Here is an 18324-nt window from a genome sequence, read left to right on the forward strand (position 1 = left end):
GTTCAAAGCAGATTCTTGGCCTGGTGCAGATTAAGGTTATCTTTTTCCCATTCTGTTCTTTCCTGGCGCAGAATAAATATCCAAGGTTGTTCTTGAGCATAGTGCTCTCAGTAAGAAGGAGAGTTCTATCAGTTAATGCTTTCAACCCCGATATAAATATCTTGGCTAATCTGGTTGAACACAAAAGTTCCCTTATAACTTGAAAAGAGATTGTTCTTGTGCCAAAGAGGAGAAGTCCCACTCAAGCAGGAAGAATCTAGATTTTCAAATGAACAGAATACTAACTAGACCAGAGCACCTGGATTAATTTTTCTTTATTCAAATGATTTAGTTCTTGCCTTTCAGGATACACAATCTGCCAATATATGGCTTGTAACTGTCTCCATATAAGCATTCTCACACTATCAACAGTTTGTCAACATTGAGCAAGTCTTCAGGATCCTTTCTATGGGGCACGGAAGGAGTTAAATACCCCATACATCTCCTGAGACTGCTCAAGCTAATAGCATAATTGCAGGAAATTAGTCCAACTGCATTGTGCCACCCAGGGGAAACATTCCTTGATATCTGCCTACTGTATTCTTTATTAAGAAAAATCATACAGAAACAACAGCAGATTGAGCTAAATAGACTGTAAATTGGCACAGGCGATGCCACTTCATGCTTGCTTTTGAAAATTAAACACAGCACTGAGAAACCATTCAGAATTAACTGAGAGGGATTTTTGTGATCAAACTTCAGCATCTATAATGCCAACCATTTTCTCCTACTCTTCTGAAGAAGAGTCCCAGACCAGCAGTAGAAGAACCTTGATAGAGGCAGTGCAGTAATATTGGACCTCATGAGAGTTTAGCTCAGTATTGCTGACACGGGCTGGTAGTAGCTCTCTACCCTTCAGGTAGACATTCTGTTCCATCTGCCAGGGCTTGAACTTGTCACCTTTTTCATGCAATGCATGAAACCAACCATTGAACTATATACATTGAGTGACTCAGCAGGGCATCTGATGGAACTCTACTTATGGACTGAGTTTTTCAGATGGGTTGGCATGTTGGTCAGCAAACCGTGGGGGAGAAATCTGCATTCACTGTAAGTACCTGAGAGGGCAACAGGCCAACTGCCTGTAGGTTTCCGTTTGCACACAGAGAAATGCTGCATAATGTGTGATGATAAGCAAAGTGATGAGTGTGGAGGATCATATTTGTCTGCTAATGACTCAGAGGCTGTTTCCCTAGGTGATCGTATTCCCTGAAACTCCCCCACAACCATGGATGGCTTAATCAGGAGAAAGGACAAGGTAGCCGGAGGTTGCCAAGAATCGTCTCAAATGTTTCCCTTGATCCCATCAAAAAGAACCCCACACTTTTCATTTTCTATACATTCCTGAAGGACATTACTTCTTAACATATTTGGTGGGTGTATGCGGGTGTGGGTGTGTGCATAAATAGCTCTACATAGGATCTCCACAGCTCTACACAGGATTAAGCTAAAAGTCTCATAGATACTTTATGAGGAATTCAGCGGGTTCAGCAGCTGCTCCCTTTGTAGGTTTTATTTATCTTGGCTTCACCCCAATGTTCTTCAGAGCTGCATACCTAAATAAAGACCATTTTATTCTCAAACAGCCTTGAGAGATAGGATTTTTTTAAAAAAAAGGAAGAGAGAGAGACAACTTGTCTATTCTACCTGGTTTTGAATCCGGACCTCCCCAGCTAAAGGCAAACATACCACAATGCCTTTCTACTTACTTCCAATGTTTTAAGGATATTTAGTCAAGGGGGGGAAAGAACTTATTTGAAATATGTATTACAACAAATTGCCCTAGGTTTAGCAGTTGCCAACCTCTGGCAATACTTTTTTAACTGCTCTACCTAGCCTGGAGTCCTTTTAACAGTGATACCTGCAGAACCTGTGCACGTGATGAAGTATTTCTTCTGAGGGAGATTTCAAGGTGCACATAGTTCATCCATTACTACATGGTCACCGTCTATTGGATCTCTCATCATTGTATGGAATAAATTGACAGGGCACCTAAGATCACAGGAAAATTAAAATATCCTGGGATCTTCTTTCCCAGTGGCTGTAGGCAAGCTATCTTCCATATTAGCCTATTTATCAAACAGATTGCTTAATTGAGGAATGCACATAAACTTTCAAAACAGAAATTCCCGGGGTGTGTGTGTAGATTTTTGTAACCCATTTTTATTTATTTTTATAAATAACTTAAGGCAGCAAACATACCTAATACTCCGTCCTCCTTTTATTTTCTACACAACAACCCTGTGAGGTAAGTTGGATTGAGAGAGAGAGTGACTGATCCAAAGTCACCCAACCCAGCTAACATGCCTAAGGCAAAACTACAACTCACTGTCTCCTGATTTCTAGCCAACGGTCCAAACTGTTCTAGTGTTTTAATCATCATTAGATGTTCTGACCAGCTATTTTGTGGACTGTATAATGGTTACGATGATGCAACTTAAATTTTACATTGTTACACATGCAGGTGAATTATTTTGTTTGAAGAGGAAATTGGGCCACCACTTCATCTTTAAAATTCTAAATAGGAACTCCTGCTTACTGCTCAACTCTGCTGCATTCCACATGTTTGTCAGCTATATGTCAGGCTTCCATATTGTGTTTTATTGACATTTTTGGTAGCTCATCTCCTTTCCCTTCCTTAAAGCCCCCTTTTTATTCTGGACTCTTGCTTCTTCCTAAATATCTAAGGAGGGGAACAATTATTGTGATTCTCATTCTTGAAAGAGCTGAGGACTAGATCGTGACACAAAGGAAAGGACTTCATTCAACCTCCCTAACACTGTCCCACAAAATCTGTCCTGAGCACCTATACTGCAACCTGCCTGAACCCAATCTCCCTGGAGAGGTGTAGCATAATGTTTACCATTCCTCACAATGAAGGGATGATGATGCTGTAAAGCAATGGCCCCCAACCATTTGGGCACCAGGGACCAGTTCCACGGAGAAAGTTTTTTTTTTTTTTGGACCAGAAGGGGCGTGGTTTTGCATGCTACCTGCACCTTGCTGATACATAGGGCTTCACTTGTTTGCATGCCCCAATTACTGGCATGTGGCAGACTGCTGCCCAGCCATAGACCAAGGTTTGGGGACCCCTGCTGTAATTTATCCCACCTGGCCAGTCAGTGAACACTGGTTGCAAAGTTGATTACCAGCCCCTTCATATATAGTTATTTGAATGATTGATTCTAGTTTTTCAATTGTGCTGAAGACAGTGTGCAAAAAAACAGCACAATCCCTTTTATTTTTAATTATTCAAACACAACAAGATGAAATGAAGCATAACTGATTGGATGGAACAGCTCTTTGGTGGTGGACTGAAAAATAAAAGTCCTGAACTGCCTTAAAAAGTTAGGTAAGACCGTCTCCTCTGAGGAGAGAGAGGTATTTCCAAATTGTCCAAAGTTGTGTAAACTACGAAATAACCCAAAATTGTAGAATCGGCTGAAAAACTTGCTCCCAATTATATTTTAATTCTTCCCAGACTTCAGATAAACGGTTCCTATGCCCGACCATCCATTTTATTCATTTAAACACGTGGCACGGGTAAGCATGCCACCCTGTTACAGAAAGGGGAGAATCCCGTAATTCACTGGGACATTTCTGAATACTTTTTCCCCAACTCAAACTACCTTGCGTGCCACTAACAAAGAGAGGGAGGAATGTGCCGGTGGGGCGCACTGCCAATAAAGCCCCAGGGCCACATGCCAAACAAACCAATAGTACTTGAGAAGGATGCTTATAACAGAGTAGTTGGAAGGGATCTTGGAGGTCCTCTAGTCCAGGGGTCCCCAACCGCCAGTCCGCGGACCAATACCGTCCGCGGAACAACTCTTACCGGGCCGCTGGTTGCTGGGCGCCATCTTTTTGGTAAAAGTGCTTCCGGTGAGCTTTTCCAGGTAGAAAGCTCACCGGAAGCACTTTTCATCAAAAAGATGATGGCGCTACTGCTCCGGTGACCTTTTCGGGTAGAAAGCCATTTCTACCCGAAAAAGCTCACGGAGCGCTGGCGCCGCCATCTTTTGACGAAAAGTGCTTCCGGTGAGGTCACGGAAGCACTTTTTCGTCAAAAAGATGGCGGCGCCCAGTTGATGCCGGTACCGGGCGGCTGATGCCGGTACTGGGCCGCGGCGTCAAAAAGGTTGGGGATCCCTGCTCTAGTCCAACCCCCTGCTTCAGCAGGAGACCCCCATACTGGACCATCTCAGACCAATGGCTGTCCAATTCCTGTGCAAGTGATCCCCGTCTCACTCCTTCGTTCACAGGTAGTCCTCGACTTACAATAGTTCGTTTAGTGACCATTCGAAGTTACAACAGCGCTTTAAAAAGTGACTTGTGACCACATTTCACACTTACGACCATCCCCATGGTCACGTGATTTAGATTCGGGCGTTTTGACAACCGGCTCACATTTATGATGGTTGCAGCGTCCCGGAGTCATGTGATTCTCTCCTGCGACCTTCTGCGAGCCAGATTTGTTATCGATTTTAACAACTGCGCTGATTCACTTAAGACATGTGGCAGAGAAAAGTCGTAAAATGGGGCCACACGCACTCAGCAAATTTCTCACAACATACGTTTGGGGCTCAACTGTCGTCATAAGTTGAGGACTACCTGTACTTTCTTTCTCCCCCCACCCCTCCCCTCCGGACATATGAAGCAGCGCCCCCACCCCCCACTTTCCCCCTTCTCTTTCATTCCTGCTACTATTATTCTCCTCTTCCTCCTGCGCTACCTCACATAATTCAGCTCCCTGCTCCTCGCAGCGTTTTTAGAGCCACACCGAACTGGCCGCTATGCCGACCGCAACGACAGGACGCCAGAAGGATGACCTATGGCGATCCAGACGTCGACTCTCCGCCTCCTCAGACCTCTTTCCAGGCTGGGAGAAACCTCACGTTTAGTTTCCCTGTTGCGTCGCCGCTGCCGCCAAGTTCTCCCTTCTGCCGACCTAAGCCCTCTGGCCGCCCCCCACCCCCCACGCCCCGGTCGCTTCCCTCGGTTGGCTCCACACGCGCCGCCTCTTGTGGCTTGGAGCGGCTCTCCTCCACGGTGCCGGACGGCTCACTCTACTTACCTTCGGCAGCTGTTTCCTCTTCCTTTTGCCCGGCTGCTTTGGGGCTTGCTCTTCCCGCCTGGGGGGCGCCAAAGACTGCGGGGGGCGAGGGGTTCCCTCACAGCACCCGAGATTCACCGTACATCCCATCCAACCAGGCTCTCGCGGCGGTGGTGGTGGTGGGTGATCCCGACCCCCGGCTCTGCTGCCCTGGATGCCAACCGGGCAGCGAGATTCCCCATGCCCAAGTGGCACCACAGCGGGCACCACGGAGAGTGGAAGGGACTGGCTGGTTGGCTCACCCTCTCGGCTGCCGCTGCTCCTCCCTGCCTCCCTCCCTCCCTCCCCTGGGCCTGCCTGAACCACCTTTCTTCGTGGGGGTGCCCCTCTTTCTAAATAAGCATGTTTTTAAGGGAATGCTATGAACATATTGGAGATTCGGATAGGAATGCTGTGTGGGGGGGGGAATAACCCTGTACTCCTCCTCTTCATCACATAAGCAAAAAGGAAAGTTCTGTTGGGGCAGCGCAGAGATGAGACTTTGCCTGAGGAGGAAGGAGCTACTTCAAAAGCTGGGAGTGCATCATGTTGCAACATTAGGAGCTAGAACCAATTTAAACTGTATTTCTTGTGATGCACTCTATAATCCAGGAGTAGAAAACCATTCTTTAGTTGGGGGCTATACAGTATTTCTTTGGGGTTATCTATGAGGATTTTTGCTAGTGGTGGCTACCAATACATGCAATGAGCAGAAATTAGCTAGGACAGCCCTCTCTCTCCCTCCCTCCCTCTCTCTCTATATATCCCTCTCACCCTCTCTCTTTCTCTCTCCCTCCTCCTACTCTTTCCTTCCCCCACTCCTACTTTCTTCCTCTCTCTCCCTCTCTCTTCCTCTCTCACTCTCTCCTACTCTCCCCCTCATACTCTTTCTCCCTCCCTCTCTTTTACTCTCTCCCTCTCTCTACTCTCTTCCCTCTTTCTCCCTCCCGTCTCTCCCTCTCTCCTACTCTCTCTCTTCCTCTCCCTCCCTCTCTCTCCTCTCTCCTCTCTACTCTCTCCTCCTCTCCCCCTCCTACCTCCCTCCTCCCTCCTACTCTTTCCTTCCCTCCTCTCCTACTTTCTCCCCTCTTCCTACTCTCTCCTCCTCTTCTCTCTTTCCCTCCCTCCCCTCCTCTCTCTCTCCCTCCCCCCTCTCCTCTCTCTCCTCCCCCCCCCCCTCCCTCCCTCCCCTCCTCTCTTCCTTCCCTCCTCTCTACTCTCCTCTCCTTCCCTACTCTCTCGCTCTCTCCTCTCTTCCTCTCTTCTCCCTCCCCATCTCTCCTCTCTCCTACTCCTCTTCCTCTCCTCCTCTCTCTTCTCTCTCCTCTCTCCTAGTCTCTCCCTCTCCCCCTCTCTACTCTCCTCCTCCCTCCTACTCTTTCCTTCCCTCCTCTCTTTCTCCCTCTCCTTCCCTTACTCTCTCGCTCTCTCCTACTCTTTTCTCTTCTCCCTATCTCTCCTCTCTCCTCCTCTCTCTCTCCTCTCCCTCCCTCTCTCTTCCTCTCTCACTCTCTCCTAGTCTCTCCCTCTCCCCCCTCTCCTACTCTCCCTCCCTCCCTCCTACTCTTTCCTTCCCTCCTCTCCTACTTTCTCCCTCTCCTTCCCTTACTCTCTTGCTCTCTCCTACTCTCTCCCTCTCTCTCCCCCTCTCATACTCTCTCTCCCTCCCTCTCTTTTACTCTCTCCCTCTCTCCTACTCTCCCTCTTTTCTCTTCCCCTCTCTCTCTCTCTCTCTCTCTCCCTCTCTCTCTCTCTCTCGCTCTCTCTCTCTCTCTCTCACGCATCATTATCTACAACATTACACCTCAGGAAGGGAAGGCCACTGCTCCCAACCTAGGTGGCACCGTGCCTAGAGAGAGCCCAGAGATGAAGATCTCTTTTCTGACAGTATCCAGAAGGAGAGGGGAGATGGAGGGAGCTCAGGAAACTGGCACATGTTACAGCTCCTGGCTCGGAGCGACAAAGAGAAACTGTCCCTGATTGAGAATGGGGAGAGAGGAGAGGAAGGACACAGGGGCACATGATGTTGGTGGGGGCGGAAAAGTCAGCTCCGTAATGAAGTGAAGGATTGTCTGCTTTGATACATCAGGAGTCTCCATGCCAGGCTGTGTGTTTGTAGTGGGGGGGATACAACTCCCAAGGTGAACCATCAGCAATCTTCGTGGGAACTGACTATACCATGGTAATATCTGCAGATACTTCATGTGTACAAACTATCCTTCATTCTCCTCTCCAATGAGAACTGAAATTGTTCTCTGTCCTTTGTACAGAGGGGATGAACTATTGTGAGCAACACCCACTGCTCTGTGAAAAAACTGTCGATGTTCATCTTACAGCATTTTCAGGTTACTTTTTATTGTGAGTTGCCCAGGGTTGCTTAAGATGGGCAGCTATATAAATCTTTTAAAATAAAATCAATCGATTGGTACTTTGCCACATTTTTTAAATTTGAAGGCAAAAAGGTTCTGCTGGATTTTAAATTTCAAGAGAAGTTGACAGATGCAAAAAAACATATAGCTTTGTGGTCCAGTGGTGGGATTCAATTATTTTTTTACTACCGGTTCTCTGGGCATGGCTTGGTGGGTATGGCAGGGGAAGGATACTCTAAAATCCCCAGTCAGAGGTGGTATTTGCTGATTCTCTGAACTACTCAACATTTCCACTACCGGTTCTCCAGAACTGATCAGAACCTGCTGAATACCACCTCTGGCTTTTCCTCACAGACAACCAGTTAACCAATTAACTGATCAATAAAAATGCCTTTGAATTAAGCTCAACTCCTAATAGCTATACCAATACAGTTTTCTTAGCAGTGTTGGAAAAAGTGGCTTGATGTTGCTTTCTTTTGGGTCTTGTCTTTTTTTAATTTCCCAGTTTAATCTACCTGTCAGTAATTCTCATGCAAAATCCTTTCTCCAGGCTCAACCTAGAGGTGTCAGGACTTAGAAAGCTTTTTGTGTGTAAAGCAGTGCTGGCTTATAGTCATGCTGCATAAATGCTTAATTCAATATGACAGTTCATCGATTTAATGAAATGAACTGCAGACCACAACAGCTTCAACCAAAATAAGCATTTAAAGAATCTTGGGATTCTATCTTGTTTTATTATGATTGACGAGTCTACCTAATAGGCTAGAAATCATTATCAGAGCTGAAAACACCAGGGAGCCACCCCAGAACAAAGCAACTTCGTATGTTCACATATAAGCTAACTAAGAATAATAGTACATTTGAAGAGAAGTATATTAATTTCATTAACTAACTTCAATTAATGTTTACTTTTAATTGTCAGTTGAAATATGTCAAAGAAAGCAAAGTTGTAGTAGAATACAACCAAGAGTGTATTCTACATTGAAATACTGTAATCCTACAAAAGTACAATTACAGGTGATTTTTTTTTAAGATCCTTTCTGTGTTAATTTAGATAGATAGAATTCTTTATTGGCCAAGTGTGATTGGACACATAAGGAATTTGTCTTGGTGCAGATACTCTCAGTGTACGTAGAAGAAAAGATACATTCGTCAAGAATCATAAGGTACAACACTTAATAATAGTCATAGGGTACGATAAGCAATCAAATCATACTAGGAAACAATCAGTATAAAACATAAGGATACAAGCAACAAAGTTACAGTCATACAGTCACAAGTGGGAGGGAATGGGTGATAAGAAGTGATGAAAAGATTAACAGTAATAGTAGTGCAGACTTTGTAAATAGTTGGACAGTGTTGAGGGAATTACTTGTTTAGCAGAGTAAAGTAAAATTTAGAAAGAACACCAGAACATTTGTCCCAAAATAACTCAGTGAACTTAAGCCTGAGATCTTTATATTAGAAAATGGTGAACAATTATTCATTTTATCGATCACTCTTCCTTCCTTCTGTATTGGCAATTGGAAATGGATGGATGGATGGATATAAGCACTGTTTTCTGCAGTCATATCACTTCATTTACCAATCCCCTATAACCTCCAGAATAAGAAACAACAGTAAAACATGTTCAATCTCTTTTTCCCTGGGATATGTAATGATTTACCATTCTTCAAAAATTGTAAAATGAATAAAGATATTTTGAGTACAACTTCAGGAAAAAAAATAAATTAAAAACACTTTTAAGCTCTTTCATCCAAAGTAAGTCCCAGCCTAAGACATACAGGAAATAACCTGGTTGCCCTCCATCCTGTTTGAATAGGACTCCACTTTTGCATTTGCAAAAGATTGATCCTTCTTTTAAAGGGAGTCCTAACTTTTTTGTAAAGTCTCTTTCATTAAGTTACAGGTAGGAGAGTATACTCATTTAGGAAGTTGTGATGAGTCTTTTTAACATGCCATCTCAAGCACAAGTGTGATGTACTCTTTGCTAAATGCACTTACATCATGTGCTGTTGAACCAATAGCTTTCAGCACCTACTTGTGAATGAACTCAGCGGAAGCCAGCCTTCCATCCTGCAATCTCTAGCTGTAATCTGGAGCACTAAGACTTAGGAGGAGCCCCTTTACAAGTACCCTAGTAACTTTAGAACAAGTGATATAAGCAAGGATAGGAGTTCGTCAGCTCATAGGCTTATTTCAACCTTCCTCCAGTCCACATGGACCCAATCTCAAAAGTTTCTACCCTTCCTTGGCAAGAAAACTCTGCTGGTCTTTCACAAGGATTTTTTTTTTTTTTTTGGCCTGTTGCTGAGTTAATATTCCTCAAATATGTTCTGACCTTTACAGATATTCCTAAAGAAATAGATAAGATAGGCAAAAACATGACTTAAAAGAAATGAAGTGGGCGGGGGGAAGGAAAGTTGATGCACACCTGACTTAAAAATGAAAAATTATAGTTATGTATCGAATTATTTCAAACTTAAGTCCAACTAATGAAACATATCTTTCCCATTCTAATAATATATTTTTTCATTACAGAGTGGACAAGGGGCGTGCATAAGCGCACCAACGTGCCTACCGTCCCTGTCCTATTGTTTCTCTTATTCTATTATTTTTCTTATATGTACCCATTTCATATATTCACAACTATGTATACACTTGTACTTATTATCGTGTAAACAATTGACAAATCAAATAAATAAAATAAAATAAATAAATAAAATAAATAAATTTAGGCATCCCACTTTCCAAATATTGCTGCTACAACTTTAACCATCAACTCTGATTATAGGTTATACTAACAAGAACATTTAGAAGGCACAGTTGTCCAAGGGAACTAGATTCACCTTCCTCTCTGGTCAGGGGCTATGCTGATTGCTAGATTTTTTTAAAAAAAAAAAAAAAACACAATCCTTGAATATCAAATGATTATCTAGTGCTTGTCCTTCTTATGAATTATTTTTGAGTCACTGGAAGACCTGAAGCTGAGGGAGCAGAAGACTGGGACAATAACAATGGAAACCTCATCATTCAGAAATGACTCCTTTATGAAGTAGCTGTCAAATTATTGCTGTCCAGGTGTGTTACTCATCTTAGCTAGCCAACACAGAAATCAACATTACATCTCCTGCGCAGCTTCCATTCTTCATATCCAACTATATTCAACATTTCAGAGCTGGCAACATAGTTAATATGTTCTTTAACCAAAGAGTTATTTCCACAGGATCTGTCTTTCCAGCTTCTGCAATCTTTTGACTTCCAAATTTGTTGGACTTTTAGTTCCCATAACTCCTTAGTCAACATTTTTCCTTTTCCAGCTCATCTTATCTTCCTTCTGCATCATATTTTCTGTGAGCAAGTTTAATGTCAGGGACTTCCATTCTTACTATTTTATGTCAGGGAGATTTTCAGGGTGAAGAGCGGAATATAAATGCTTTAAAATTCAGTGAGAAAAGTAGATACAGACACATATATAACTATAAGTTCTTTGACTGGGTATAGAAGAAATGACATCTAGAACATGATAGATGCATTCTCCAACTTTTCCTATAACCATTTTGATTAGCAGGATCTTAACATTCTAGACTAGAGCTATGTTAACTTCAGAGCTTAACCCGAGTTATCCCCATGTTGTAACACACAACTGCAAATATATATGTGGAATCATGACTGCAACCTGGAGTTCTTTTTGTCTTGAAGTGCTTCTGCCTAGAGATAAACTATACTAAAGTTAGCCCTGATCGGTAACATGAAAAATGCGACTGTGGTATATTTGCATGTTATAAGGAAACAGGAAAGAGGACAGGATTGCTGCTTATCTTTATTATACTAAATCCCCATGCTTTCCATATTTCTCATCACTCTGTGGTATTATGGATACATTATTATGTTTCATGTCATCAAAGATTTTTCAGAGGGCACAGTTTGGGATTTTAGCTCATTGGCATTACTATATGTAGAAAGGGCCTCTGAATACATATGTGTTGCATAAAGTGAAGGGCCAAAGCAAGGGGATCCAATCCCACTCCCAATCCTCCTCTCATCACATTGCAAGGATAGAACTCAGTTGTGTCTCTATTGATAATTATTCTAATAGACATAAAATTGGGAGAAAGTCCCAGACAGACAACTGATTCACTGGTTTAAGCTGTCCCTTTTTGACTAAGAATGCAGCTGGGGAAGGATGAGGTCTGCCTCATGTGGACTATGACCTCATGCCTTTTCCTCAACCCCTAGGACTTACCATCCATTGACTTCAGAGGGTGAAAGCCCAGGTCAGTTCCCTGCCAGGGGGATACATTCCTGCCATATTTCAACTAATTGAAATCAGGAGCCACCAGCCACCAAAAGGCATGGGAATGCAGTGGGAGGGGAAGGAAAGTTGTGTCTAGGGTTGCATACCATCTATCTGACAAGGGGTTTATATAAACCTCTGTCAAACAGCTAACAAACAATGGAGTCAGTACACTTTCTCAAGGCCTAATGGGCAGCCAACCAGGAAACAGTACAGTTCTAGACCCTGTTGTAAATAACGTTCTGTCCACTATCATCAGCTTTGTTTTTTCAATTTGCCACACTGAGAAAGTGCAGATGCCTTTCTGGCAATCTCTGTATTCTCTTTATAGCATACTGCAGAGTTTCAACAGGAAAGCAAGATCCTGTTCAAAGACATGGTGAAAATAGTCTTGAATTGCACTAATAAGATGAGACTTGGACAAGGAATATTGCCTTATTAAGCTGAAATGTAACACTTGTATCATATAATAGTAAGATGCAATTATTTCAACTAAAAGGGTGGTTTTTTTAAATATTTGACAATGCAGGTGATGTTTAGCAAGTGTTATGTCTTAACTTTCCTATGCTGGAAAATATAATATTATGAAGGGGAAATAGACTCATAGGTTTGGGGCTGTTTTGCAGGTGAGCTGGACTGGTTCAATATTAATAAAGCTGTTAATATGGCATTGGAAAGAGAAATCAGATTTTAAAATATAAATGTACTGTGAAATTATATACCAAAATGTTAGAATCCATTAAATAATAAATCTGTGTCAGGGGCAACAGAGAACAGTGGGACAAACACTGCACCAGAGCATGGTTTTGTAATCATAGTTTGTTGAATAAACCACAATTGACAGAGTTCACATGTCACACAGAATCATCATCCATGCAATAATAACAGTTGGATTTACACCATACCCAAATCTTAAAGAAAGCAAACTACTCTACATCTTTGTATTAATCAAACTACTCAGTAGCATGATATTAACAACTTTAAGAATGGTAGATATCAACAGCCTACTGAATGACAAGTTGATAACGTATACCAATTCCAGATGAACATACCAGTTGTTATTTAAATATCTTCAGGTGGGTTCTTGGTGCTTTCTGAGCTTGGTTGTCTTCTTACAGATGTTTCATTGCCAAACTAGGTAGCATCATTAGCACTGATGATGTTACCTAGTTTGGTAATGAAATGTCTGCAGCAAAACAGTCAAGCTCAGTGAGCACCAAGGACCCCAAAATTCAATCCCGAGCAAAAATATTATCTTCTACTGGTACCAAATATCTTCATCTATGTATGCCTCTTGGAAATCAAGTAAATTTTCAATACAAGCATCAGTTTGATGACACAACATTATTTAAGTAGAGAACAATATGAAAACAGATAAAACCCAGGTTAATTTAAGAATACCTTTTTTCTTTTCTGACATAGAGAGATTGGGGACCGTCCCTGGTTAAATTGCCTGAAGTTGCTTAATTCAAAAGTTTGCCCTTTCTTTCCAGGTATAAGAGACTACAGGACACAGTGGAAGCCTGTTATTTCGGAACCCCACAGTTCTGGATAAATTTGAACCTTCACTTTCTACAACCAGGGCTCAGGAAGCCACCTTTTGATGGGTTGTGGGCTGTCAATCAAGGGAATAAGTGGAGACTAAATGGTGGAGGGAATTATAACGATCTTTCATATAGAAATGTTGAGAGCTGATCACCTTCCATTCTGTACCACTCCCTTGAAAGTCCTTTTCTTTCTTCCTCCTCCAGCTTGTCTCCACCCCTCACATATTCTTCTCGTCCAGCCAGCCTCCTATATCACTACCCCCTCACTTTAGATCCTGATACTAAGCAACACAATAAAAAACTTTTTCTTAATAGGATATGCTTCTCTTTCCTCTTTTACACATAAGTTTACATAGGCTTTGGCCTCAACATCCTTGTCATGATTTATCTTTTACTGTATGCATCTATTACTACAATGATTGAGTGTTTGCACATACACAAACAGGTGCATTACCCAAGAATGATATCAGCAGGGATATCAGAAGTAACACAGGATTCAAATGTTCTGTGTAGCAAATCCATTTAAACATTAACAGGAACTGTTAATGAAATGCAACATTGAAATCTGCAAGTTATTATACCTGACATTATACTTCCCTGATCCTAATGCTGACAAGATGCTGGAGTTGGCAGGGGCAGAATGTGTTGAATTTGTACAGTTTTGTTGCTTGTCAGTATACTGTACATAAAGCTATTCAAATGCAATCTTCTTGTCTATCTCACTCCTAAATATCTGAAGATATAAAATTAGAAAAGTTAATACCATGTAATGGAAGAAGCCCTGCCAACCAGTGGAGAAAAAAATCACCACATGGAATGGTTTCTTCCCCTTCAGCAGAAGTTTTCAAATAGAGGCTGGATATGTCTGTGGAGATTCTAAGTCACACAGGTCATGGTTGTCTCAAAGGTGCTTTTTCAAGAGGCAACTGGACTTTCTGGTTTTTCTTTGAAGATGTTTTGCTTCTCATCCAAGAAGCTTCTCCAGCTCTTCGGAGGCTGGATAGTCATCTATTCAAGATGGCGTAGTGAATCCTACAGTGTGCTACTGGTAGAAGCTGGATTTGATTTTCTCTTCCAACACTAAGATTCTATGACTCTAAAAATCTACTGTATTAAAAAAGAACAGCTGAGAAGGGTAAAACCCAGAACACCAAAATGCAGCTAATGAAAATTAGTAGACTAAAAGTAAAATGAGCCCATCTTTAGTTTAGTTTAGATGACAGTCAGCCTAATTTATGGAGTATTATCAAGACCAATGGGAAAATCCCACAGAAATTGGAGGGAGTGTTGCTGCTCTGTTTCACTTTTTGTGGTTTTTTTTTAAATAAGAAAACTTAAATGTGAAATAATGAAACTTTATTTCAGTGTAATTTTATAATTATGATAGAGCATATTTTTGTCCATGTGTGGTGTTCTCTAACTTATTTTGTTCCGCATATTAACAATCATGATTCTGGGTGGCTCTTTTAATTCTGAACCAAAAAAATGTTAAAATCAATGTTTGTGTCCCTTTTATTTAATATGTTTATATTTCCTTTTATTTTGTCATCTCAAGATTGAATGTTGTTTAGATGGTTTCCATTTTGACATTGATAACAGCCCAGTAATCTAATAGAAGAAGCTTCCAGAAAATCGACCAATCAAATAAAATTGTATTTCAGATAATTGTATTTCATATTTGTATGTTTCATGTAATTTCATTTTATAGAAGGGGTGGTTCACTTAATATTTGTTTATCTGTTTATTTGTTTATTGATATACCACCTTTATTATTTTTTTACAAATAACTCAAGGCAGAGAGCATATCCAGCATACCTTCCTCTTCCTTCTGTCCCCACGACAACAACCCTATGAGTTGTGCTTAGAGTGAGTGAGTAGCTGCCTTTCATGACTAAGGACTAGAACTCTCAGTTTCCTGCCTTAAACTACTAGGCCAAATGTGGACCAAATGAGAGACCAGGCTTTCTCCTTTACAAAAAGAGAAGTGGGGAGGGGGAGATGCTTTCCCCCACTTTGCTGTATGGAAGTAAGAGTTGGGGATGTAAGGAGAAATCAAAAGTAAGTTCAATCGGACAATGAGTATTTAAAAAATGAGTGTGATAAAACAAAAAGATAGGGCAAGAAATGATGAGTCTTGTATGAACTGAACTGCAGAACAAAAATATTAAGAGTGAATGAGACAAGAGGAAGAAGATAAATCAAGTTTATGAGATCTCCCCAAAAACAGAAGTCAGGAGTTTGGAAAAACAAGAGCCAGCGCACAAGGTGATATATGGACATGATATAAGCAAACTAGGATGGCTCCTCATGGTAGAAAGCATATCACGGCTTAATCTGAAAGGGGAAAAGGTGAGGTACATGTCTTGTAATGCATGTAAAGAAAATATGCTTGGTGTTCTAAAGAGGCAGGTATACCACTGAAGTACAACACTAAATTGATTTAGGGCTGGGAAATTGTCTCCTATTCTAGACAGTTCCATATGGAAATAAAGCAACGTAAACCTCAGCTCTGATTCTGGCTAAAAAATCACCCACCAAACCCTCAGTTTATAAGCTAAATTACAAAAGGGAGGAGGCAGTGAGTAAATGATCAAAGGTGGATGGATTCTCTGAGGACTCTAGAACTCTAGCAAGCTGCCCTTCTGGCTGATTATTCTACTGCTTTCAGGCATGTTTAGTATTTGACAAATCAACCAAAAAGTAAGTGAAATCCTAAATTAGTTTTTAAAATTATAATCTAGCATTACATAGTAATTAATTTAGCCTTTTTTAAAGTGGAGAAAAATGGGGAATGTTTCCTGCCTGAACAGGGTAGAACAGCCATCGCCAATTCAAAATCTTCCAGATCCACCAGGACAAAACCTTTTTGAACAGCCTCTACACCAGCTGTGACTTCCTGCAAATTTAAAATAAATGAGTGTTCAGGGCAGAGAGGCAAAGAGGAATTAATTTTACCTTCAAATTTTGTGAGTAAAGGCATATAGAGCATTACAAATGAAAGGCTCTGTGCCTGTTTCAAATATCAATGTTGTTAAGGCACTGGAGCTTAAGAAATCAATGCCTTTTAAACGGAATTCATCACAAATTAAATGCTTTATAAAGTTTGCATGAAGTGAGGTAGGCTTACACTGCAATTTATTCCACTGCATGAAAACAGGGTTCAGAGTGTTAGCTTCCTGAAAACATGACAGAATCTTGAAAATGTAGGTTTTATTCAATAGTTCTCCTTCTCTTCCTCCTCTGAAAAATACAGTTGCATTGCATGGAGCAATTGTGTTCTGCTTTCAAATAATAGGCTACTTGCATTTTTTCTAAAGCAAATGGTAATAAGACAACACATATTTTTAGGATAGAAAAGTAAGAAAATTAAGAGAGGGGGGTGGGGGAAGAGAGAAGAGTATTTATTTATTCTGTTCAGGGTTTGGGTGAAAGTGGCTTTTCCCATTGCAATAACGTGATCTTTTTAAGGACCTACTACCCAAAACATGGAGGAGGAGGAGGAGGAGGAGGAGGAGGAGGAGGAGGAGGAGGAGGAGGAGGAGGAGGAGGAGGAGGAGGAGGAGGAGGAGGAGGAGGAGGAGGAGGAGGAGATGATGAAGATGAAGATGAAGATGAAGATTATATATTGCAATGTCCTACCTGTCAATGAATACTTCAGCTTCAACCATAACAACACAAGAGCAAACAATAGATACAAACTCAAGGTAAACCGCACCAAACTTGATTGCAGGAAATACGACTTCAGCAACAGAGTGGTCAATGTCTGGAATACTCTACCTGACTCTGTGGTTTCTTCCCCAAACCCCAAAAACTTTAACCTTAGACTATCTACTATTGACCTCACCCCTTTCCTAAGAGGTCTGTAGGGGGCATGCATAAGCGCACCAAAGTGCCTACCATCCCTGTTCTATTGTTTCTTTTTATTTTTCTTATATGTATCCATTTCATGTATTCATAACTATGTTTATACTTATACCTGTTATCTTGTAATCGCTTGACAAAATAAATAAATAAAATAAGATGAAGATGAAGTCTGAGGCTCAATCCCAGCCTTTTTACACGAGCTCTACCACAGAGACCCAATTTCCTTCATCATCCATCATGTTGCCAGCTTGCTAAGCAGGGATATTTTTTTCACATATCAAATGTTTGTAAGCATCGTGCTTGTCTCTCATGCCAGCCAGATGAAAACAAGGAGAGAAATATTTGCAAAGCAATCTCTCTCCCTGGTTTTGCTATGGAGGTGGCAGGAGAATTCATAAAAGCTGGACCTGTTTGTCTGAATGGAAACTTACACAAATAGCTAGACCAGTCAAACATTAATAAAAAAAATTCCCGCCTGGAGCTAGATTAAGCTAGAAATGCAGTTAAAGGAAGGGAGATTAACACAATGGGAAAAAGTGGGCCAACAGCTTAGGGCTGCCATCCTAACTCTTTTATTCTTCTTCACTTTCCTATAGAAACTGTTCTTTTGAGATGGGGAAAGGCTCAAAACAGGTCTTGTCTCTGTGAAATATCTCTGGGTTGCAACAATCAAGACTTTTTCCATCCCTGATATTTATTGGTAGCTTCTGTTTACTGTTCTGTCTGGTATGTTTTCATTTGACAAGGAACAAAACAGGCAGCCTAGGTTATAAATCAGAACAGTGCAATATTTTAATCACAGTCCTGTAAACATCCATTCTCTGTCTAGTATATTTGAATCTATAGATCAGCCTTTCCCAACCTCTTGACACCAGATGTGTTAAGATCATATAGTTCATTGTTGGACATGGTAGGTAGCCTTATGGTCTTGGTGTACCATGAGAACCCCAGGTTGGAAAAAATGTCCCATGTCAGCATAGGTAGAAATTTCTGTTAAATATCAGTGAGTGCTAATGTCTGGACTTTCTAGGAGCAGAAATCAGAACACTGTTTCTCGCCCTCCTATCCCCCATCCTCCTCCTCTGTGTCATGTTCCATTGGTTATTCTAGAGGTTA

At 41.4% G+C, this 18324-nt stretch overlaps 1 protein-coding gene across 11 annotated transcripts in view; it reads right to left on the reverse strand.

Annotated features, from left to right (window-relative positions):
• The window catches only part of TNS1 (tensin 1), a 374426-nt gene extending 369074 nt beyond the window's left edge, over window positions 1-5352 (reverse strand). For 9 of the 11 annotated variants that reach the window (XM_026665513.2, XM_087950353.1, XM_026665510.2 and 6 more), the window contains exon 1: window positions 5114-5351. In XM_026665513.2, coding sequence (XP_026521298.2) covers window positions 5114-5242 — 129 coding nt within the window. In that variant the 5' untranslated portion in view covers window positions 5243-5351. Of the gene's footprint in view, window positions 1-5113 lie in introns of all 11 variants that reach the window. The other 2 variants (XM_087950347.1, XM_087950343.1) reach the window with 1 other exon arrangement.
• Between the last annotated feature and the right edge of the window lie 12972 nt (window positions 5353-18324).

Source organism: Notechis scutatus, chromosome 1, assembly GCF_049901735.1.
Source record: "Notechis scutatus isolate UNSWTSFEM ecotype Mainland chromosome 1, rNotScu1.2, whole genome shotgun sequence".
In the NCBI taxonomy this organism is placed as follows: domain Eukaryota; kingdom Metazoa; phylum Chordata; class Lepidosauria; order Squamata; family Elapidae; genus Notechis; species Notechis scutatus.